This window comes from Galleria mellonella, unplaced genomic scaffold (genome assembly GCF_026898425.1).
Source record: "Galleria mellonella isolate WM207_F2 unplaced genomic scaffold, CSIRO_AGI_GalMel_v1 utg132, whole genome shotgun sequence".
Classification (NCBI taxonomy): Eukaryota; Metazoa; Arthropoda; class Insecta; order Lepidoptera; family Pyralidae; genus Galleria; species Galleria mellonella.
This window is the reverse complement of record NW_026441989.1, coordinates 3524039-3548431: the sequence shown is the minus strand read 5'-3', so window position 1 is coordinate 3548431 and position 24393 is coordinate 3524039. Positions and strand designations below refer to the sequence as shown.

Below are 24393 nucleotides of genomic sequence, written 5' to 3'. Positions count from 1 at the left end.
TACAAAATCTACAGGGAATCAATAAGTACAAGGTATTTAAGTCTATTATTGTCGACTTTTGTGATGGTTTATGGATTCAGCATTATATTCAACATATTCCCAAGAGAACAGCTTAAAGCTTTTCATAATAAGAGTAAACAGGTTTCTTTAAAGATGGGTGATATACTGTAAACATGAACAGACTACCATTATCACTTAACAAATAGGCATATATTTATTTAGTGGTTTTAAAAATAGAGTAATATATAATACATTGTTAAATAATAATAAACATACTCGTATTTATTTAGTTACTTAAGTGAAGATCACAGGGATCCCCATTAGCTTCCATGTTGACTTAATGTCTTTTGCTTCATATCTGTGACTAAATAATATAATAAGTCGTATATATTATTCCTCTACAGAAACATGATACACCTCATAAGATAATCAACATAGAGAATATTACGCTCCTTAATCCTCCACACAACTTAATTAATTCCAATTTCAATGGAGAATCAGAAGATTGTGGTTTAGTATTGAAGCACATACGAGAGTTTTAAATCGGTTTGAGAATTTCCAAATTGACTATTTTCCTATTTATTAAATTAATTAATCAATATTAGATACTCTTTATTGTTTCTTCCAAAAAATTATATTAAAATTTTTAGATAAACAAGGTGCTATTTTAAATGTTCTCAAAATATTTGATATTTTATTAAAATGATATATTTTCATATACATTCAGCCAATTACACAAGAGTACTGTAATTATAATAATAAAATTTTAAGGTCTTTTTTTAGAGCTCCCAAGCTCTAAGGAAAATAAACAAAATCGTATTTTTCTATATCTATCTATGCATGATCAACCAGTAAACATGCGTGAGATATAATATAAAAATGTAAGAATAGAAGCCTTTGGCACTACTTTCCCTGTGCTTATTCCACAAGTAACTTGGTGTGAAGATAGATGTAACAAACTACAAGATGTATAATAGTTTTTGATTGGACAGCTGAAACTGGCGGTGTGGTATCATCGTGTACGGAGCTGTCCTGTTACTTCGGCGCCGTGTGTACAGAGCGTACCGGTGGTGCTCTCTGCGAATGTGCAGCCGCACCTTGTCCCGACAGTGACACAAATATGCTGGTAAGTTTATATATAAAAACTGATCTCAATGTAACATAATAGTATGACATATATATGATATCTTACTGTATTTTAAATCATGTAATATATTTTTATACTTTCCTACCTGTTACAAGTTAATTCCGTTTAATCAGTCGTCATATGTATTTATTAGTTTTTCAGCTTCGGTAAATGTTTTACTGAAATAAGTTGCGGAAGTCTAGTCACTAGAGTTGATTTAAATTTTTTTGCATAATTCTGATACCATTAGTACGTAAAACTAAATAAATATATATTTTATAAATATATTTATATGTTAAACAAATTAATTCTAATTAAATATCTGGTAAAAATAGCATAAATATTTATATACTTTTAAACAATAACAATTTATGTTTAATCCAGATGAAAATGTTTTCTATTTAGTTACAATTTTCAGTAAAATAGTTGTGTATTTGATCCTTTAATACTATGATACAGTATTTATTTTGAAAACTGCTAAAAGGAGAATGTTTTCAATTCTCCTATATTTTTTTGTGCGTAAGATACGCGATAATGCGATCTCATCCCCAATTCTGAACCGATCTTGATAATTTTATTTGTCAGGGTTTACTCCTTTCTTGGTCCCGTAATAATTTTGTCATGATTGAAACTGCTATTTTTTGCGCAGCAAAATCTTAATCTTAAAATAGCGAAAATTGTCAAAATAATAAACATACCACCTACCAATAAAGTTGGTGTAAAGAATTGGTTACTTTTTACTGTATTTTCTTTAGCTAATAATGCTCAAATGTTTAGAAAGTAACAGTGGGAAGTATTGAAAATAAAATATAAGAAAACTCACAGGTTTGCGGCAGTGATAGTAAAACTTATGAATCAGAGTGCCACCTCAAGTTGCAAGCGTGTCGCACGCAAGAAGATATAGTAGTTCAAGCCTTTGGCCCCTGTAAGTTGAGCGAAATAGCTGGCACCGCCGGCCCCCCGAGACCTTCGTCACCTATACAGTTCACCCAACAAGACGATGGGGCCGCTTCCAAATCGACTAGGCATTTATTAAATCCTGACAAATATTATAACAAATATGACTGGACGAGAAAAGAAACGCCAAGTGATTTCGATAGTGTGATGTCTGGGCAGAAATTTAAAGGTAAGTTTTTATGTAGGTTTTTGTTAGTATTGATTATCTATATCAGGGGTAGGCAACTTTTATGCTTTAATATCTACTTTTTATAGTAAAAATCTATTAACTTTTAGATTAATATTTTATATATTCTTTATTGCTCTTGTAAGTTACATATAAAATAATGTATTTATAAATATTGTGAGCAAGGGTGGACAGTCAACCCAGTACAATAGGAAAGCATTTCGTTAGCGGGCAGCTGAAGTGCTACAACTATTAATACATAAACAAATAAACATATATATTATTTTAAACTAAATCAATAACAGCTATATCAAAGATTCAACTATTAAAAATACCGGTTTAATTTTAGAGCTGGTCAAAATATTTTTTTTTTTTTATTTATTCATGTTGCGTTCAAATTTCAAACACATTAAAATTTTCCCGGTACTTTTGGAGCGACAAAAATTTTTATCGCGATAGAATTGTTGCCCACCCCTGATGTAAATGACGTGGCCCGTCCCTGAATAATATTTCAATGTGTTATCAGTATCAATATTTTCCTACATAATGATGGTTGATTTGTAACGGTAATAATAGTTCGACAACGTTGACTATGACAGTCATGTTTACATAACAACGATTTTACATTTCATCTATTTTATTTAAATGCACTACTGATAATTAGTTTTGTCAATAAGGACGTTTTTTTTTATAGATTATGTTACTGTAATACAGAATATTTTTTATTTTTTATTGATTTTTTTTGCGTTTATAAAACAAATGTCAAGTGTAGTAACTATCGCCCCTCCGCCCCTCTTATGGGGGAAGGCTATCTTCAGCAGTAAATAGTTAATGGCTGAGATAATCATGATGATGATAATATTATTCATAAATAAAGATATCAATACATTTAAGACGAAAAATATAATATCAGTGGAATATCTTTACCTGTCTTCTTTCTACTATTTGTTACAGCGCTTTATACTTATATGAATTAATTTAAATGAAAAAATCTAAACGTGATGTATGCAAATATAAATTGCAGAACGGGTGAGCGGACTATTTGCTCTCTCATCCTACGGAATTGACGTGTCAATATTGAATCGTTAAGTTTACATTTTATGCAGCGCTTTGTTTGCGAAGTTTCTGAATTTTAAGTAACAAAGCCATTTTATTCTCACATTGTTTACTAAATTTAAAAATAAATAAGCATCAATTCCCTTTATGAGTAATTATAATTAACGTGTAACAAATTAACGTTATTATGAGAACTTTTGTCTTCCTCATGAGTCCCATCTCAAAGTTATAAGCACCAAAGAAAGTTCGTAACATAAATCACCAGAAGTTTTCGACATCGATTGGTTGTCGCGTAATTGCATGATCGTCACGTATCATGTTTATTTAATATATTTTCTCTACATAACATTTAGCTTATATATTTTATTTACACATATCTGTAACATTTTATCTAATTATTATTTATATACGAGTATAATGAACGTTGATTATGTAAAATAATATGGAGACTTTGTATAAAAGTCGTGAGTATCTCTGTCCCATTCATGCTAATGAAATTACAGGGTATTGAGGTATAACACTATAGTCCTCAGGAATGGCAATGCATGAAGGGTATCGTGGATGATACAGTATACTCTGTTATATCAATGATACTGTTTATTTTTACAGGCGATAGTTAGCATTTTCTATCACGTAGATTGTCAGCTTATTTATTATTCTAATATAAAATAAAATAAATTAAAAAAGAAAATATAATAATAAAGTTATGTTGATTAACTATTTCATAAACTCAGAAGTATTAAAATTATTATTATTGATATTATAAATAGAAAAGTTTGCAGTAATTAATTCATGCAAATGTTCTTCTTTCATGCAAAAACTGCTGAACGCATTTTGTTACGCGGCTGAAGCTGCAAGATACAGCTAGTATTAAATAAATAAAAAAGTGGTAGTAAATTTTACAATGTTACTTTAATATTTACTTTATTAACAATAAAATCAATAACAAACTGTATAAAACTGTATTAACACTACACTATTACACTACGCTACTAGATTGTCTTTGCTCTGTCATTGACATTGTGCACGAACAATCCATTTATTGGACAAGTTGAGTGCTACGTTCAATTCAACATCAATAAGTAGTCGAATGGTGCCCTTTTAGTGTTCTATCTTGAATTATAATCATTTAATCAAATACCTTGATTAAAGTAAATTCAATTATTTTATAAAGAGTGTTAGCGGTTTGAAAGCAGATATATAATAATTGGTTCCGCAATTTTGTTTACGCTACCACAGGCAAGAAGGAACAAGGCATCAGACATGTTCGTCTCGATCTTTCTTTATAATAATGATGAATAATTTTACATTTATTTAAGCTAAGTAGGGTCATAATGAGTTGTGTATTTTAGGTAGATACTCATCTCTGATACACTTACAGTATGGTGAATATAGTCATTTAGATGTAATATAATTGTTTTATTTATTAGGCTTTTATTGATTTACTTATAATAGTAACTTTTAATATAAATAGGTTCCCAAACAGCAACAACGGCTACTGTTGGCGCAGTGGGCGCTTTACTGGGTGATTTATGCGCTGATGATAATGACTGTGCTGCATTACCTGGAGCACAATGCGCGCATGGAGGTTGTGTGTGTAGACCTGGGTATGCGCCCACGGTGCACAGGAAAGCTTGTGTGGGTAAGTAGTGATGGGTTATTACATTACAAAATTTAACATTTGTAGATACCTCTACGAATACCTCGCTTTGGCTCACACTTTATATTGTTCAATCTATTTTTTGGTTTGATATGGTAATAAGTAGGATTATTATGGGCCGTGTAATCTATAAACACTTTAAAGCACGCATCCTATATGGGTATAAAAATTAATAATTCTTACCAGCTAAGCGAGAAATTTAATATCTGTAAATATTAGATACTGTATGTATAATTATATACCTATATTAAGATGTTATAATTTTACATTGCGTTACTACATTTTAACTTATTTAAAAGAATAGTACCTTGACAGTATTTGTCTTTACAGCAGTAACAATAGAAGCCACATAAGAACCTCTATAAAAAACTACACAAAAAGTATATTTAAGGTTTCTTATAGTTATATTCTGTAGGTATACTTGTATATAGAATGGTTACTTTTACATAATGTTCAATGTTCTGCTCTTATCATGTTTTTATCACTTGTCCTACATAATTATGTAGCATAAGAAAAATTAAAATTTGAGGTCGTTATATTATGTTTTTCTCTACCATTAATCTCTTTTTAGTTCATCCATAATATATATTTACAAAGAGTGTAAGTAAGTAAATTTAGGGAATAGATACCCACTGACGATTTTTTGAGTATACGGTAAAAGTAAGCAATTGTAGTTTACGTTGTATCAGAGTTATGTACGAATATGAGCAAGTTGTAATAATTAAAATAATTTTCTCATTTTAGTTTTTACATAACTTATCAACAGGTGTATGTTGTTCTGCTTTACAATTATTGGTTACGCATAATATTTTGTTTAACAGAGCAAGCAACGCAAGAAACTACCGAGGAATATAGCGCATGTTTATCCGAGCCTTGTTACAATCTTGGCACGTGCATCGATCTACCTGGCTCCACATACACATGCGTATGTTCTGGTCCATATACAGGACTCAACTGTGAATCTCTCATAAAAGATGGACTCCTAGGATCATATATTGAGACTCCTTTCTTTGACGGTTCATCATATATACGTTTGAAACCTTTGAAAGCTTACCATAAGTTGAACATCGACATAGAGTTCAAAACTTTCTCGGAAAATGGAATCATATTGTATAATCAACAGAAATACGATGGTACTGGTGATTTTGTTTCTCTTGCTCTGGTCAATGGATATTTAGAATTTAGGTGAGTACAGGTTTCAAAATTTCCCATTATATTTACAAAAATATTAATTTACATTTCAGTTTGACATCGTCTCTTTTTAATCAGAATTCCTCCCTACTTTAGACTTCAAAATAATTATAATTGTTTTATTTAGGTATAATCTTGGTAATGGAGTAATAGTTCTGACGTCTCTCGAAAAAATAACATTGAACGAGTATCATAAAGTATCCGCAAAAAGATATCACCGTGATGGTATTTTATCCGTCGATGATATGGAAGACGTAGCAGGCCAGTCTACGGGACATCTGAAAGCCTTAGATTTAGCGGAAGATGCTTATGTTGGTAGCGTGCCTACTAATTATTCAAGGTAATGACTAGAACTACAGATTATTGTTTTAGAATAGTGAAGTTAAATTTATGATTACTTATAAATTTAACCTTTGAGCTCTATTATATTATACATTTTATTAGATGAATTGTCAAATTAAAATCTCTACCTATTGTGTAAAGTATGTGGAACGAACATAAATAAATGAATTAAACTGATCTATTTTTTGTGTCGTTGTATTGTAAATAAATCTCAACTTTTATTATTGTTGTATTTGGTAATATACCAATATTTGTGTATTACTCGAAGTCTAATAATCAATCCTTTACATCATTTCTTGGTCCAGGGTTTTCGATAATATTGGCACTCGAAGCGGATTTATTGGGTGCGTGAAGTATTTGAGGATAATACGTCATCAAGTAACAAAGAAATTGGGCCGTCCAGACTCATTAGTAGTTTCCATAGAAAATGTCAGGGAGTGCCAATCGAATCCGTGTATGAGTGTTCCATGCAAGAATGGCGCCACGTGTAGTATAGTTGATGGGTCGGCGACCGAATACACTTGTATCTGCCCTATCGGATTTCAAGGAGGCAATTGTGACGAGAGATTAGATCCATGCGAGTCGAATCCCTGTGGATATGATGAGGGGCTATTGTGTGACATTGGATCAGAGGGAGGATATGTGTGTCGGTGTTTGTTTGGCGGTGAAATTGGTTCCAATGGAAATACTTGTAATAACGGTGAGTCAGTTCATATAGATCTTAAGTAATATCTTTATAATAATACGATATTAATAATGTTAAAAAAGAATAATATTAATCTGAAAGACTAATAACAAATTTAGTTTTCTGTTTTTTGTAATATTATACTAGGTTTCTATGTCATAATCATCTGATGATGTGTTTATAAATACGAGATTTTATTGTAGAATATTTATATTTACATTTATTCCAATACAATTTTGTTACGCTACTCGGTAATGACTCCCGAAGATTAACTTCCGTCTTGAAAAATTGCTTCGGTCTCCCACTTAATTTGATTCTTTTTATTTGCTTACAGATGTAAACGTAGTACAAGAGACGTGGTCCCCTCAATTTAACGGAACGAGCTACATCGAATTACCACCACTCGAGGGGTTAGGAAAGGCGTTCCGCATCGAAATCTGGTTTTTAACGAATCGCTTCTCCGGGATGCTCCTCTACACAGGCCAGTCTAATAAAGCCAAAGGAGATTTCATAGCGATTAACTTAGTTAATGGATACCTACAGTTTAGGTACAACTTGGGAAGCGGGATTGCTAATATCACGTAAGTAAACGGTCTCATTTACGAAATAATGTTTATTAAAAAGAAAGGTTCTTTTTAAATTCTAAAGTAATTTGAAAGAGCGAGATATAGTGTAGAAATATTTTATTATTTATATAATTAGAACTAGAAAAATATTAATATTTATGATTAATAAGTTGTGTGATTGATGCGATGAATTTTTCGTTATTGGCGAATCAAATGAAAAATATTCCGCGCCAGAATTATATTTAAGTAATTTTTCTTTTAGTTTTTATTATTATAAAGGAATTATGATTTTGTCTGTTAAAATTCACGCAGCATTTTTCATGTTTTTTCTTGCAAGGATGGTAGTTTGCCTATTGGCGATAGATCAAATGTAACCTGTAACATATATTTTATCTAAACGTAAACCAATAGACACCAATCTTACGACAACAGTTGCACAAATTTAATGGTATTTAATTTTAAGCTATTAAGTACTTTTTTGAATCTTGCGGAAACTCATATTACTAGTTATTTGATTAGAATTATTTTGATTAATTCCGCTACTATTAGTATGTGTGCGACTGCCAATACTCGAAGATTGACCATCACTATTACTCTACCATTACCACGCGAACAAAGTTGCAGTCGAAGATTCATGGCTAATATAGGTGCTTTTGGAACTTTCGTAATTGTGGTAGCCAATCTTCAAGTATCGGTAGTTACGTACATACTAATGGTAGCGGAATTGAACAAAATAATTGTAATCAAATAAACATTTTAAGCTATTAAGTATTGCTTTTGTGAAGAGAAATAAAAAATATCACTTATTCTATCAGATCTCCTGTACCAATAATCAAAGGCCGGTGGCATCGTGCTCGCGTGGCCCGCGCAGGTCGTCATGGCAGCTTACAACTAGATCATCATCCTACACAAAAAGGACATTCACCTTCACCACTAACGCACCTGGAACTTACATTACCACTATTTATTGGATCTCTGCCGTGAGTATTTTACATGTATATTTTAACATATATATAATAATAATATTCATATTATTAGAAAACATTACGCGTATATATATATATATATATATATATATATATATATATATATATATATATATATATATATATAGGAGGTTCTCAATTTGGTTGCTTTTTTATCTGAAAGGATATACTTGCAGATTAATTCCATAGAAATGTTATAAAAATCGGTTCAGTAGTTAAGTTTATAAATGCAAATAACTGATGTCAATTAAGAGTTCAGTTGATATTTACGTAGTGTTCTGGATACTATGCCACAGATTAGCTTTCAAATTATCATAAAGTTTGAAGATGAAAATCTTTAACTAATATGTATTGTCAGTGATAATTTACGTTACCGAAACATGGAATTACAATATAGACTTTATAAACTAGTTTTGAATTTCTCAGCAAGCTATGTATATTTAGTGCGTGATAGAATCTGAAATGAGGATATCTGCAGAAGAGCTAAAGTCGCCGATACAACTTGATATAGAAAGAACATTAAACGGAGGTGGTGATGGGCCAAATATAATGTTTAAAGAAGATATAAGAGAAGAAAAACTTTTGAGTGGCGATTATAGAATACGTAGATTGTAGAAACGAGTGTAGAATGACTCCCTACTAGATAGTATGACAAATCCAAATGATACATCCAATCAATCCATCCAAATGCAAGGAATGTGTGAATAGGAGTGGTATAGGACAGCAACAATATGATAATAATTTTATCAATAGACGATACAACGATAACAGTGGGAGACCACTATTGCTGTTGTATTTCGCATCACAATAATATAATCATGAATTGATTTAGTGTAGGTTGTGGAGTAACACACTACACTACTTTTATTTTGATACTTACCACTTAAGTACTTCATTTCGTTCTCAAATTTATTGCGCATTTAATGAAGTATGCGATATATCAATAAATATATATTTAAGAAAAAATTATATATTTTTTTCTTAAATATCTCATATACTACAGACATAGTTTTATTAGTAACATAAGATATTCTTTGGAATTTAGAAGCCCGATTGAAGTTATTTTGATTTAAACTTGAGTATGTATGAGAAATTATCTTGTTTTGGACATATAAATTGGAGGAATGAAAGTCACGTTTTAAAGTAATTTTTTAGATATGAACGTCGATGTATTATATAAAGTGAGGAGTAAACTGAAGAAAAAATGGATAAATTTTATGTAAAATATAGAGCAGTGAGCCCAAACATGATAGCTAATAGGAATATGTGGAAGTAAAAGATATACTGATCCGATCCCAAAACTAATACACGTGCAATGATAACACATATATGTTTATTTCTTTTATTCGTACCAACATTTATTAGAACAATGATTATAAGTTTTAAATTACAGTTATTTTACCAAGCCAAGTCATCATGATCTTTATTTTAATTTAATTAATATTTTGAATAGAATTCAATTAATATCATATTAGTACATTTTTTATTCGGTAAAAAATATTTTGTAAAAAATAATAATTTAACATACTAGGAAAATATTATAATAAAACTAAGTTCATCATAATTATTGAAATGATGCCATCTTTTATCATAGCACTGCCCGCCAGTGTGGGAATTCATCCTCACACGCTTGATTCTAAATGGTCACGTAGGTATAGTACGGTTCCAGAAAAATTTTCTCCCACCAAAGCTCAAGCTGTGGAATGAGCTCCTACTACCGAGGTTTAATCTAGAGACTATAGTATAGGGTTCTTCAAAAAGGGTGTATTAAATTCTGCGACAAAATTTTACATGTATACATTATTATATTTATTAAAAAAATAACGATCCGGCCCGGCTACGCACGGATAGATAGAATTTTCGAAAATAATATATAATTTTCGAAAGTCTATATTCATCATCATTATTATATTAGCTTTTAACTGTCCATTGCTGCCCATTTCTCGCCCTCTCTTAGTGACCTCTTGCAACAGCCACGGGAAAGGAAGGGGCGGCCTATTCTATGCTGGAACTAAAATCTATATAACTCGCTAATAATATAGCTTTCTTTGTCTTTCGTCTTTTAAATATTAGTATAGATTGCGAAGTAACAGTGATAATACAAATATAAATAGATCAACAGATAAATGTATATATCAATAGATACCTCATTAATGAAAACATTGTTCATTAATTTGTCCCGACTCACGCTTTCCTGTTTTTCCAGGGCATACATCCGCCCCCACAAAATGTCAGGTGTGACCAGCAGTTTCATAGGAGCAGTGCAACAGGTCTTCGTAAATGGTATACCATTATCTTTGTATAGTGGCGAGACTGCTAAATGTGCAATTATGCAGGAAGAAGATAGGCTGCCTTGCGCCACTAGTGGTGTTACAAAATACACTGGGCCGCCCTGTGGAGATGGTAAGTTATATTTATTTATTTATTTATTCTTTATTGCACAATAAAATTTTGTACAAATGGCGAGATTAATGCCATATGGCATTCTCTACCAGATATGGTAAGTTATATGTATAATTTTATTTTAGGTCTCACAAAGTTTTAATGTATATTATTTGTATACTATAGTAATTGGACTTTACATTAAAACTTTATGAATTAAACTTTGTTTTAAGTGTTGACCCAGTGTGAAATATTAATTTCTCTGACACATTTCTTGTTAATTTGACCCCCGAAGTAGTGAATGTATGTAATTAATATCCAGAGAATGTGTATGTGTCTAATAAAATAGAGTGAGTATATTTTTGGAAAGTTATCATTATAACACATTATCATGTCGTTCTAATATAGTAGACAGAACATTGAAATTGTTATTTGTGATCATGATTTCTTTACTTAATTTTTATGTTGTTATTATACGTTTTAATTCTATTTAAAAAAAAATCCCTCGATGCATATACAATACAGCTAAAATTGTCCTGAATTGAAATTAAAAGATATTAGTAGTTATCGTAGGGCTAGTGACTACCACCATCTGGGTTTACAGAAGTGAGCACACACTGATATTTTAACTAAAGTATACGTAATAAAATTCCAGTAGCGTGCAAACATTTTAGAAGTTATATCTCTGTTGTTTTTTTGTTTTATACAACTTAGAATGGCAAACAAGCTGACTGTGGTAACAGTCGCCTATAGACATGAGCAGTACCATGGACATAACAGAGTGTACTGTTTCGCCCATGATACCCCTTATGCCTTGCCATTCTTGAAGACTCAGGTGTTATTCTTCACCATTCAGAGGTTTATGACGAATCATAAAGAAATATGAGTATATTCACAAAGGGTCGTCTTAGATTATCTAATTAGATATTCAAAAAAGGACTGCAAATATAAAAAATGTTTAATTAATTGTCCTACCATTAGTATTAAAATTAATTACATCTATATTTCGCAATGATACAGGCTCGTAATTACTTTAGATAATTGTGAATACTTTCGACTTAAGAATATAGACTAAATGTACAATTTCTAACTTTGTAATTAATGAAAATAAAATTTAATTAGGTTTAACCCCCTGCAAGAACAATGGATCATGTATACCGCTCTTAAATGAATACAAATGTATATGCCCAGAGGGCTACGAGGGCAGGAACTGTGAGATTCAGCTTAACGTAGCAATGCTCAATGACAGAACGCCGATTACGTTCGACGGAAACAATTATTATTCGTATAGGAGTAAAGGAAATCGAAGGTAAGTGTCAGTTAGTGTAAATTGTTTTAGAGCCATTTCATTTGTAATATGTACCAATGATGATGTACCGAGCGGTTTCAACTTTTTTAATACAGTATAAAATTCTAGTATTAGTTTCAGATTTTAATTAGTTATGAAACAATAATCAATAGATATATTATTTAAGTATGTTTTTATTTAATCAAAATACAGTCATATTTTCAAATATTATACTTTATAATAAATAGTAATATAATCGTAACATGCCCCGCTTTAGTAATTGTGTTCGTACAGTGCCTTATTTTGATGTATCTCTTAGGATTTAGTCACTGTAAGCCATAAAGATAAATGTTTGGCTACTTAATTATAAAACATAGAATTTATCTAAAATAACATAAAGTGTTATCCTTTCGTAAATAAATTACATAATAGTGAAGCCCGTATCACAAGCGTTACGTAGTTTAAAAGAAGTAATCGGGTGGAGAAACAGATAAATGCAGACAGCGAGTTTGTTTTGTACTATTTCAACATTATTAGAAATAAATGTAATCATTCAATACATTCAGAATACGTAAACAGTGGTTGACCTACATTGAACCTGTATTGAATTAGCACAAGGTATCTAGGCAGTGAATTGTTAAGTCATTAATGTTCAGATACCTAAACTCAATGTGTATTGTAATAATCGAAGTATATTAAATATTTATAAAAGTGTAAAACCTCCAAGAAACATACTTAGTGTGTTCCTCATTTTCACACAAATTAAAAATTTACCTCGAATAAAAGTAACAAACTGCTTCAATACCTAGAACTTACTAAAGTGGTTGGAGGGTTTTATTAACCTTTGACGTTTTCAAATAAGGGTTATGTTGACTAAATGTAGTCGTATATACAACATATATATTTCTAAAAGTACATTAATTAGTTACGAAAGAATTATCTACATATTAAGTAATATTTAATATTAATCCAATACTTACAAGTAGTAAAAGCTTATATATATTATTATAAATGACAGACTTCAATCATGACAAATCTATTAAAGGACCAAACTAGGGGCATGTTACTCTTAACAATTGGAAAAAGGTTTACATTTGGCCAAGGTATCCCATAATAAACATGCAGATTAATTAAATAAAAACCTTCACTTTTATAAAGTTGGTTAAAAAGAAAACGCATATTTCTAATTTTTTTGTGTTACCATCACGCTTTATTCACTAACTTAACTCCTTTCTACTTTGACCACTATTTACATAAATATAAAGTATAATTAATAGCGTAAAATATATTATTAACTTTTAATTCGTAACATTCAGTACATTCAGTGGTTCGTGCCACTCGTAATTCGTGACTTAATTGTTTTACTGACAAATTAAAAGCTAGTCGGGTAGGAGACGGGTAACCTATTTCTGGGCTGGCTACATTTTGCGGTGGCTATTTATTAATGTATTTAACGATTGTTTTACTGTATTGTTATGAAGTTGAAACTACTCGAGAAAGTTAATAGCCTATAATTACTGCTATTATTGTTATCATAATAATTACTAACTTATAATACAATACAATAGGCCACGCTTTCCTTTCCCGTGAGTGTTGTAAGAGGCAACTAAGGAAATTTAATGATCGAGGGATGGAGCATCCCTCTTAAAACATCAGCAAAGTCTAACTGCGGTTGCCAACCCGTCTGCCAAGCGTGGCGACTACTAGCAAAACCCTCTTATGGGTGAGACTTATGTTCAGCAGTGGACAGTTAATGGCTGATGTGATGATGATAGAATATGAACATTTTTCTTGTTCTTCCTATGGAGTTACAATAGGTATAGATTGTCTACGATAACATGGCATGCCCCTTCAAAATCGAAAGAATTAAAAATTGATGATTAAATATTTACAAAGTTTCGACCAAGGTATATTACTCTCCTATGGCTCACCGCTACTGGAGACGTGGTCACAAACATTGAAGTAAAAGGTTGAAGGGACGTGCCATGTGAATATAGATAGACTATACATTTTTATGTATACTGGCCGTTATATTAATGGCCTTTAATTTTTATTTCAAAGAGTAATACAGTTAGAACAGATTTTTTATTATAAAATAAAAAAAAAAACGTAATTATTTCTAATTGTATTTGGTTTAAAATGTGGTGGTTTTTGATCTCCATTGTTTTTCAATATACTTGAAATCTTTAAAAAACTGATATAATTTTCTACTATAATATTTTCCTTATTTTGTAAAGAAGTGTTATTAATTATGTCAGTTTCTATTTTCTATTGTATTCTCAACTAGAACTTTGAACTTTTTATTTCACATATTAAACTAATTACTAACAAAATTCATGTGTTTCTAGCTTACATACTAACAAAAATGTTGGTAAGGGGCACTATGATGTAAGATAACATACGATGGACGAGAGAAAATATACGTTAAATGCTTAAAATGCTTAGTTTAGGTAAATTTCTACGATATTATTCTTTGTTACGTAGTTTTAGTAAATGTAGGGGACATTAGGCTGCTTTATTGTTTCATGACCATGAATAGTTGATAACGTCATGAAATTGTACCACTTATGTGTAATTTAGACATAGTAGGCCGAATTTTAAATACAATAATGGTATTAATATTTTTCACAATAGCATTGTATTGTAGCGACAGGAATACAAAAGTATACTCGTATTATACTTGTAGATATTTATGTGATAAATGATATTATCATGGACAGGTTTGTCCAAGAGTCGAATGCAATCTTATATTAAAATTTTATAATATTATACATAACGATATAGATTCGCGTTATGAATGTTGGTATACCAGTGCCAGTATTCATTCAAGAGAATTTCAATCAAATCGATCGATCGATCGAAACATTTCTTGGATTTTTTTTATTCATGTAATTAGATTTGCATTTACGTATTAAAGTAGACAAAAATAAGAGTATAATAGCATCTAATTTTTATAAAGATACCGTAGTCCGAATTATATGAATTTAATTTAATTTATTGTACTTGAGTATTACGTCTTATAAGTTATTTAGAATTTAGAACAAAAAAGGTATTTAAATTCAAATTACTCACTGCATTCTTAAAGAGAATCATTATTAAAAAAGAATTGACAGATTCTTAAAGTAAATTTATTTTCTTATTGAATTAGTGTGATAATAAATAATAATAAACGTATACTTCACAGTCTACGAAGAATTGTTTTTAGAACATTTTTCCTGGTCACGAAATGTTTTTAAAAATTATCGATGTTTTTTTTAATCTTTTTTGTTTATTATTGGTGATTTTATTAATGTAAATATTTTAGAATAGTATTTATAAATGTCTTTAATCTATACTTTATATCACTAAAGTTTATATATTAAATTTAAGATTTTTCACGCAAAACTAATTTTATTTTTATCTTATTTGCTTATATAACACAGCACAAATTCGTTTGCTTCTCTTAGGTTAGACTTTAGAAGTAGATTCAGAGCGAATCAAATAAGTTAAGCCGAAGTTTATGCATTTGCATAAACACGTTAACATAAGTAAATGGGAAATACTGGTTGCTGATAGCGTAGTTTTGAACTTGTATATTTTTTAAATTGTTATGTTTATTACGAATAATGTTTTTGCCCATATTTGGTTTTGGGATTTAGCCATCTTTTCCATTAAATATTATTTTAATGGTTCGATTTTTCTGTAAAGAAAATATCACAAAACAGACTCATTTCCATGTTTATACTGTTAGCAAGCCCATAGTGTAATTCATAAAAAAAGTTTTAATGATAATAATCTCATGATTTAAAAGTTTTACATAAACATTGAAGGTATTGTGATTTGGACAATGAATGAACTCACAATATATACGCTACGGTTTTTAAATTTAGAATACTATCGAAATTGATATCAATCATTATTATACGCAAGAGTAGATAGTAGAGTTAAACAACTGCGTATTAAAAAACAAATATAAAAATTTGTTAATTTCCAGATATTAAATAATTATTGTTATACATTGTAATGTAATAGCTAATACACGGGACTCAGTCGGTCCAAATATCCATATATTTACCAACTTATGTTGGTAAATCTCAAGATTTACTAGTTAAACCTAAGATATATCGATATACGGGCTTTAATATGTAGTAACTACAAAAAATATACTACAAAAATACTACGAACTATTAGTTCTACGAATTGACTTCAAACGCATTTTGCGAAATAAAGTAACGTATTGCTATTCGTGTATATTTTGCTGTTTGTAGGCGTCGTTGATTGCAATATATTTTTCGTTCAAGCTTTTTGCTTTGTATACTACTCATAGTAAATATTTACGAATATTAAATTTGCCTCAATATCAACGATTCTAAGGCGGCCATTCTTTAACTTTATTTCTAAAATTAAAATATTTATTTAATAGACTATTAAATACTTAAATATTTTATAAATTTACTAATTATTCGATTAGAATTATTTTGTTTAATTCCGCTACCATTAGCATGTATGTGGTTGCCTGTAAACGAGGCATCTTCGTTCGAGGCAAGTTCGTTTAGAGGTGAAACACGTGTTGCAAAACGTGCGTGAACAAAATAACAATTGAAGATTGATGGCTAATATGGAAAGTTGTGGAACTTCTGGTAGTAATAGTGGTAGCCAATTTTTGCGTGTTGGCAGTCACACACATACTGATGGTAGCGAAATTAAATAAAATAATTCTATTCAAATAACCAGTAATACGGACTTCCGCAAGCTAACACCTAATTCAGTAAAATATTTGAATAAAAAAATGATGTAACTGAAAGTTTAGATATATAATATATAGAAGTAAAGAACGGCGTTTTGGAATCAGCTTCATTGTTCTAAATATTCGTTAATATTTCGCATAATAAATGTGTTGATTAGGTTCATTATGTATTTTAACGCTGCATAAGAATTTCTTTTTGCAATAATATCATACAATTTTGTGTGCTTGTCATATTTCTCAGTTTTATTTGAACGGAATGTGTGCTTGCATACTTTATTAAGAATAGTGTTTAATCGACAATATGCTTATAGAAACAATAATGATATATAAATCAATTGGATAAAAATAATTTATTGTTAATTCAATTTTAGGATACGCAGTGCACGAGGTGTTAGATATGAAATTAAATTTCGAACTTATAATGACTCCGGTCTCCTGATGTGGAGACGGAAAATTGGTATACGGCCCCGTGACTTCATCGGTGTAGGACTGAGCGATGGTAAACTGCAGCTCATATACACCGATACAGATGTCAAGGAGCTGAACTCTGGTATGCGGGAGGACTGGTTCCAGTGTATAGAGTCACAGGTCCGAGTGGATGATGGCATGTGGCATACTGTGACGGTTAGGAGACGGAAAAGGCTTGCAATGTTGCAAGTAGACGAACTGTCGCCTGTCAGAGGGTACTCGCAGTCGCTTCTTGTACCTTCGAAATCGAATCCTAAGTTATGGATTGGTGAGTACTACATATCCATATGTTTTTTTTTGTTTAATACGTATATTTTAGATACTACTTAATGATAATGAATGAAAATAATAATACATATTATTATTATCATAAAAAACTTGATTATTAATATAAAAAACTATTACTTTTTAGTTTATCCATTACAGAAATAATAAAATGAACACTTCTTTATATTTAATACAATGCATTAATACAAAATAATATTTTTTGTATTAATGCATTGTAAATTTTTGTAAATTAGTAAATCGTTTTATCTGTAAAAATTTTATACTAATTGTAATAATTTACTACATTATATTCTACAATTGTTTACTCAGAATTTAAAATGTTATATTTTATTATAAAATCCCTAATAATGAACCAAGTTTTAAAACGCAGGCCATTATTTGTATTTCCTGTTACAACACTTGATTTCACGAAACAGATTTTAGGGTCTCGTAAAGCTTATAAACTATACTCGTAAATATAGTTTCTATGTGCAAACACCCATAATAAACCAGTAACTCATGAATTCAACGAGAAACAGGTAACAATTTCTATTTCAAGACACGATTCAATTGAAATCGTTAAAAAGTTTCATCTACTACCAATTAAAAATAATTTTAAATTTCTAGTATTGCTTATACCTTCTGTATTATATCAAAATAATTAACATTAAATCCACTCGGTATATATTTTAAGGTTCTATAATATAGTGCATTATTTTATAGTGTTTAATATATTTTATTGTATATATCTATAAAGATTTTTTTATATTTTTTATTTGATATAAATTAGATAGTCAATTGGAGAAAGATGGGTTTTTAAAGCACATATTGAGATCTGTCTTAAAAAAATAGATTATAGGATAAAACTCGTATTGTTAAAGATATTAAATGGCTAAAATAATAATAATATAACATTTCAATGAACATTTTTAACTAATTCTTATCTCAATTTCGTGTTTTTACTTTAATTTTAAATGGTGTCATGTCAAATAGTATATACTTAATTATAATATATAATAATTTATGAATTATTATTATAGATATAAATAATCATATGATTATATATATTTTATTATTATTTTTTAATATTAAATGGATATTTACACAAAGTAATTAAAATGGTTAGCATAAAATCTTTTAAGAGGGTGTTCTACCAGTGAGAATATTTTAAACTAAAGAGGCGCGTTCACTTATCAAGTTTTCTTCAAAATATTTTATTTTGCGACCCAAGTTTCTTTGCGAAAAATATTCACTTGAACTGGTTAAATTCTATCTCTTAAAAGGATTTCAATATCATCGTGTATATCAAAAAAGTCTGACATTTTCGTTATACACAGGAGGATCGCCAACCCTACCACTTGGTTTGCCCGCGGCGCTGTACACTGGCTTGCGCGGCTGCGTCGCAAGTGTTAAAGCGAACGGCCGACACATCGATCTTACTGCACCGATACGACCTACCACTACCATCCGACATTGCGACTGACGAACGTGACTTATCGCGTGCGATTTGAACACCTGAGTCGCGACGTGTCAATTCCCATGTATTGTGAGATGTTCAAAGTATTATTTTGTAGTTTTTGTGTTGAATAGTGTTAAAAGTACCTGTTATTAATGTACCTACCGATACATATCTGTTTCGAACTTCTGGTTTACGCAATACTTTAAGAGATATCTCTAAAGGGATAGAGGAAAAACAAATGCTTAAGAGGTATTCATGTATTAACCAAAAGAATATGTTGCCATAATATGTTACGTAATAGGTTTAGGTGTAAAGGCGCATTTACTGAGTTTACTAGGTAACTTAAGGTGGTGTTTCATCGCCAATCTTTTAATAAATAAACTATAACGCGCTCTGTTTTAATATTATTGTGTAATAAAACAATTATTATTATTATAAAATCGGTGCTCGGATTACACATCAGAGGTATAATAAACAAATGAATGTATGTATGTGCGAAAGTACTGAATAATAATAAAAGACTCTTGATATTTTGTTGTTACTAGCAGAAATATTATATTTAGATTGTAGATTAGTATATATAATATAGAGATTCCTTATCGAAGAAGGCAAAAACGGGGAGTGTAAACGTTAGTTTTATCAATTCAACGTTGATGGGCTTTAATATTAACATTCCAATAATGATATCATTATTAGAGACGTCTTGTTTTACGAATTTAATTTCCTGAAATGAAACGTCTGGGCATAAAGTGAGACTTTCATTTTTATTTTTCTTATTCCATTTATAGCATTCCTTGTTTCATTTAAAGCGCTTATTATAATTTACTTTATGTTATTAACAGTGCCATAGTAATGTACATACAGTGTCAATTTAGTAGTAATATTTAAGTGTTATATCTCAGGAATTATAATGTAAGGTTATTTTTATTAAATAACTAATGAGATGACATATTTTTACTCGTACTGCCAGAGTTACAACTCTGATATCTCCAGTGTTTTCCTGATTACATTCTTTTGAAGTGCAGGTTTTAGATATATTTATTGGGTATTGTTCCTGATCTTGCCCTGATCTTGCTTCTCGCGTATAATAAAAATAGAACTTGTATATCCTATTAATATTATTATGCGAAAGTTTATAAGGATGGATGGATGTTTGTTATTCTTTCAAGTAAAAACTACTGAACTGATTTGAATAAAATTTAGTACGCGGGTGGATTATATTCTAACTTAGTATAAGATACTTTATATATATAGATTCAAGTGGGTATAGTCACGGGATGCAGCTAGTACATCAATAAAAACCTTTTGATCTGGTGTAATTTTGTCTTGACCGGGCTGCGCTGGAGTCATCAGAGAACTTTAGTCCGATCGTTAGTTATTCACCGTATACCTACAGTTTATTTTACCGTATCTCATTGTTATTATTATTTTGATGTCCACTTGTAATCATTTCGATGGTTATGATTATTTAAATATTTGTTAGGGATCTGTAAATTAAAATGTTAACACGGAACCCTTACGCAACACGTACTTCGTTTTCCGTCCATCAGTCCCTCTGTCAAATTTGCTTTTTTTGCAAATGACTTAATTTACGCTGAATTTATTTATAATGAAGATCTGTCTGCGTTCACAGCTTTGCAATTATATAATGTTAAAATACAAATTACTAATTGAAAAACATTGCTTTTTATATACGTGTATTAGTATTATTACGTTACATTGACGAATCCTCTTGAAATAAATAGATGGAGCTGTTTAGTTAGGAAGTGCGTTTGCAGGTTTAATGCCATAAGTAACATCTAAATAAACGCAATTAAAATGATATTTTAAATGGATAATTTACTATATAAATTTAAAATTACTATTCTTTACATAAAAAATTCTACTAACTATATAATTACCTTCTTTTTATTTATTTTAATTAATTATAAATTATAATACGGAATCCTCAGAGCCAAGTCGTATTCGGCTACCTTCTTAATTCGTAATTGCTTATATCGTTGTTAATTTCCTTAAGTTATAACTTAAATTAATATTATTTAGGCACGTCTTTGTGTAAATAAAATATGTAAATAAATAAATAAGTCTAGATTTTTTTACGATTTGCTTAACTGTTTTCAGTTACAACTAGACATCTATAAAGCATACAAACCTTAATTCTTAATTCGTCACATTTACAGTTTAATAAACATTTTATCTATCATGTGTAGGTTTTTATGGAGATTTATGATTATTTCAATGAAACGAATTTGAAAACTGTTTCTAAGAGTTGTACATTAAAACATGTCTATTTAATGTTATGTATAGGAAAATATTAATAAATTAGCCTAGATCAAATTTAGGTTATTGTTCATTCTTTTTTATAAAATGCTAATGCGAAATGCTCTTTTAATAAATGCTAAGTTGTCTTTTCTACTTTTCGTCTAGTGTATTTGTAAAGTATTATACCTTAATACTAATAAAATAAAACAATGACAATATTAAATATATATCAAAGTGGCATTTAGAGTTACGTTTTCATGTTAGAAGTGCTTCGTGATCGAACGAAACATATCCAGATCACTTTTAGATACTATTTTAGATCGACCCAACATCAGCTGATTCGGTATCGAAGTAAATATAGATTATTATTAACGTTTTTATTCAATTCTAAGTATGTCTGTATTCGCTGTCAGTTTTCACAAATAATTTCTTTTAATGAACTAAAACGTTAATAAAATAATAAATTTAAAACAAATCTACCGCTAGATATTTTGTAATCTGCTTTTAAAGTATTCAAATATTTTTTTTACTATTAGAATCCAAAAACTTTGTGATCGTTTAATAATGTTATTTATTGCGTGATTGATGTTTCAGGTCACTATAAGTGCTCTTTTTAAACAAGTATAAAAAAATATTGAAATCTGTTGTTTTTGAAAACTGACACTTATTTAAAATAACATTTTTGTGTAAACACTGTTTAACACCTTATTCATAAAAACATCAAACGTCTTGTAGGTTATATTTTAGTTATTATGCAGTGGGTCATCTCTTTTTTTTTATTTACTTTCGAATGGAATAGAAAGAGAAATAATATTATTAATAGTTCAAAATAAGTATGCTGAGAGTTGTAATAGATATTTGTTTTTATGAATAGGGGGTACGGCGTTACAGCAAGTCCATTGCTTACTTCATATTGTATAGATAAAAATGCTAGCCGTCACACGTAAATTCTACGACATAAAAAATTCATTCCGAATCAGCGAGAGGTAGGGTTCACAGCAATAAATCTACCTACCTTTAGGTACAATATCGTATCACTGGTTCTAACATATCTTCCAGTCCAATTTGTTACGCAATGTGTGTTTTGATGTAACTAACTTAGTTTAATAAATACAAATGATAAATTAAAGAGACTGCAACCCGTAAATATGTTTTTTTTCTTTCTTAGTGCCGTGTTTTTTTTTGCTAAAACTGAATTTTTTTCTAAATATGGATAAAAAAAAATATAAAATTTTATGAGCTTCTCATACTAACACAGTTTATCTAAATGTTAAGTTTGTATAAGAGTTTTATAATTTGGTCTAAAAATATTTGCCATCAAAGTCATCCACACTAAACGAGTCACTCTAGAATGTCGTAAGAGGCGACTGAAAAAGAAATGTTTGGGTACATTGTAGAACTCTGTTAATCCACTAATGCAAGAGAAAGAACGCTAAATGGGATTCTATACCAAGCCGCTTGGTAAACATGATAATAAGAAGCTAATAAAGCCTGAGAGAGATTAATGCCCATCAGTGGGACATTAGTGAAGTAAGATTGCAAACAGCAAATCGAGGGATACCTTAAAATTTTTAGTCGGTATGAACGTTTCATGCAATATCTATTTACTCGACTTTCCTAAAATTGTAAGTATCTGTGAATGATTTAAAAATAATGACAAATAACTAAATACTGACAAATAGCAACAAGCTCGCGTTCACGCCAAGCACTAAACCCACTACAAAACCTGTAAAACCCCGAGGACGTGTCTTATCAGCTTCTTGATCAGAAATTTATGGATAATAATAAATTAGTTAACTGTTTAGCCAACCGTGCCCTTGTACGAATGGGGCTCTAGGTGCTGGGATATTACTAACGGCCTTCGAACACGAAAGCTTTTAATTTAATGATATAGACAATTGCAGGACCGACCTGGGGTTTATACAACACCCCGGCGCCCGTTGGAACGAGCTGGTGGCTGTAAAACGATTAGAATGATGGTTAGAACTTGTTTACTACTTTGACACGTAAGAGAGCATGCACGTAATATCACTAAATAAAGACGTTAGAAATAACAATTCTTTGCGAAAAACGGGAACCTTTGCTATGAAAAAGGTTAACGTTTTTCCGAGGTTGAGGTTTAGATAATATTGAGTGCCATGTATCGATACCTATGTAATAATTTAGTTACTATTACTGTAATCCAAAGGCCCATTTTTATAAAAAGGGGTTATATAAGTTTATGTATGTATATGTACTATGTATGTATATGTGTGTATATGTATATATATGTACTTGGAAACCGCAAGTAAAATAACATAATTATGAACATATTTTCATATATTTTAAACAGCGACAGGTGTATAAACAGGGGTTATGTTTATTTTCTAATATAAGTAGGTCCCGTAAACGAGATTTTCTTTATTGGATGATAATGAGAAGCTACTGTCTGCGCTGTCGGTATACATTGGCGGAGCATCAGTGAGGTGGAAGACAGCCAGTTTTTTCATCGTAACGTGAATTCGTTAAGAAATGATTGCGATAGTTTCCAGGGAGAACCGCTTGGAGGTCAACCCGATAGAGTATATCGCTTACAAACACCATTACTAACAAATATTAAGTGCTTTTAATACACAGATCAGTGAGTGCAAAGACTTGCAGTTTATATGTGTAGTGGTTCAAAGTGGTGGTTTTAACTCCTAGCATTCACTGCCGCAGTCCATCGCGATATTCAGCACCACATTGCCATGTATTTTATGTGTGTGAGCACTTTAGTTCTCCCAATTTCAATATAATTGTGACAAATCGATTATAATGTTGAGTGATT

At 30.3% G+C, this 24393-nt stretch overlaps 1 protein-coding gene across 7 annotated transcripts in view; it reads left to right on the top strand.

The window, feature by feature from the left end:
- The window catches only part of LOC113518220 (agrin-like), an 81716-nt gene extending 58973 nt beyond the window's left edge, over nucleotides 1–22743 (top strand). For 6 of the 7 annotated variants that reach the window (XM_052902471.1, XM_052902477.1, XM_052902492.1 and 3 more), the window contains 12 exons: nucleotides 993–1126; nucleotides 1952–2252; nucleotides 4780–4947; nucleotides 5787–6150; nucleotides 6284–6496; nucleotides 6804–7198; nucleotides 7518–7764; nucleotides 8565–8729; nucleotides 10942–11138; nucleotides 12240–12426; nucleotides 17503–17867; nucleotides 19204–22743. In XM_052902471.1, coding sequence (XP_052758431.1) covers nucleotides 993–1126; nucleotides 1952–2252; nucleotides 4780–4947; nucleotides 5787–6150; nucleotides 6284–6496; nucleotides 6804–7198; nucleotides 7518–7764; nucleotides 8565–8729; nucleotides 10942–11138; nucleotides 12240–12426; nucleotides 17503–17867; nucleotides 19204–19349 — 2882 coding nt within the window. In that variant the 3' untranslated portion in view covers nucleotides 19350–22743. Of the gene's footprint in view, nucleotides 1–992; nucleotides 1127–1951; nucleotides 2253–4779; nucleotides 4948–5786; nucleotides 6151–6283; nucleotides 6497–6803; nucleotides 7199–7517; nucleotides 7765–8564; nucleotides 8730–10941; nucleotides 11139–12239; nucleotides 12427–14753; nucleotides 14856–17502; nucleotides 17868–19203 lie in introns of those variants that run through there. The other variant, XR_008253741.1, reaches the window with a different exon arrangement.
- The last annotated feature ends 1650 nt before the right edge of the window (nucleotides 22744–24393 follow it).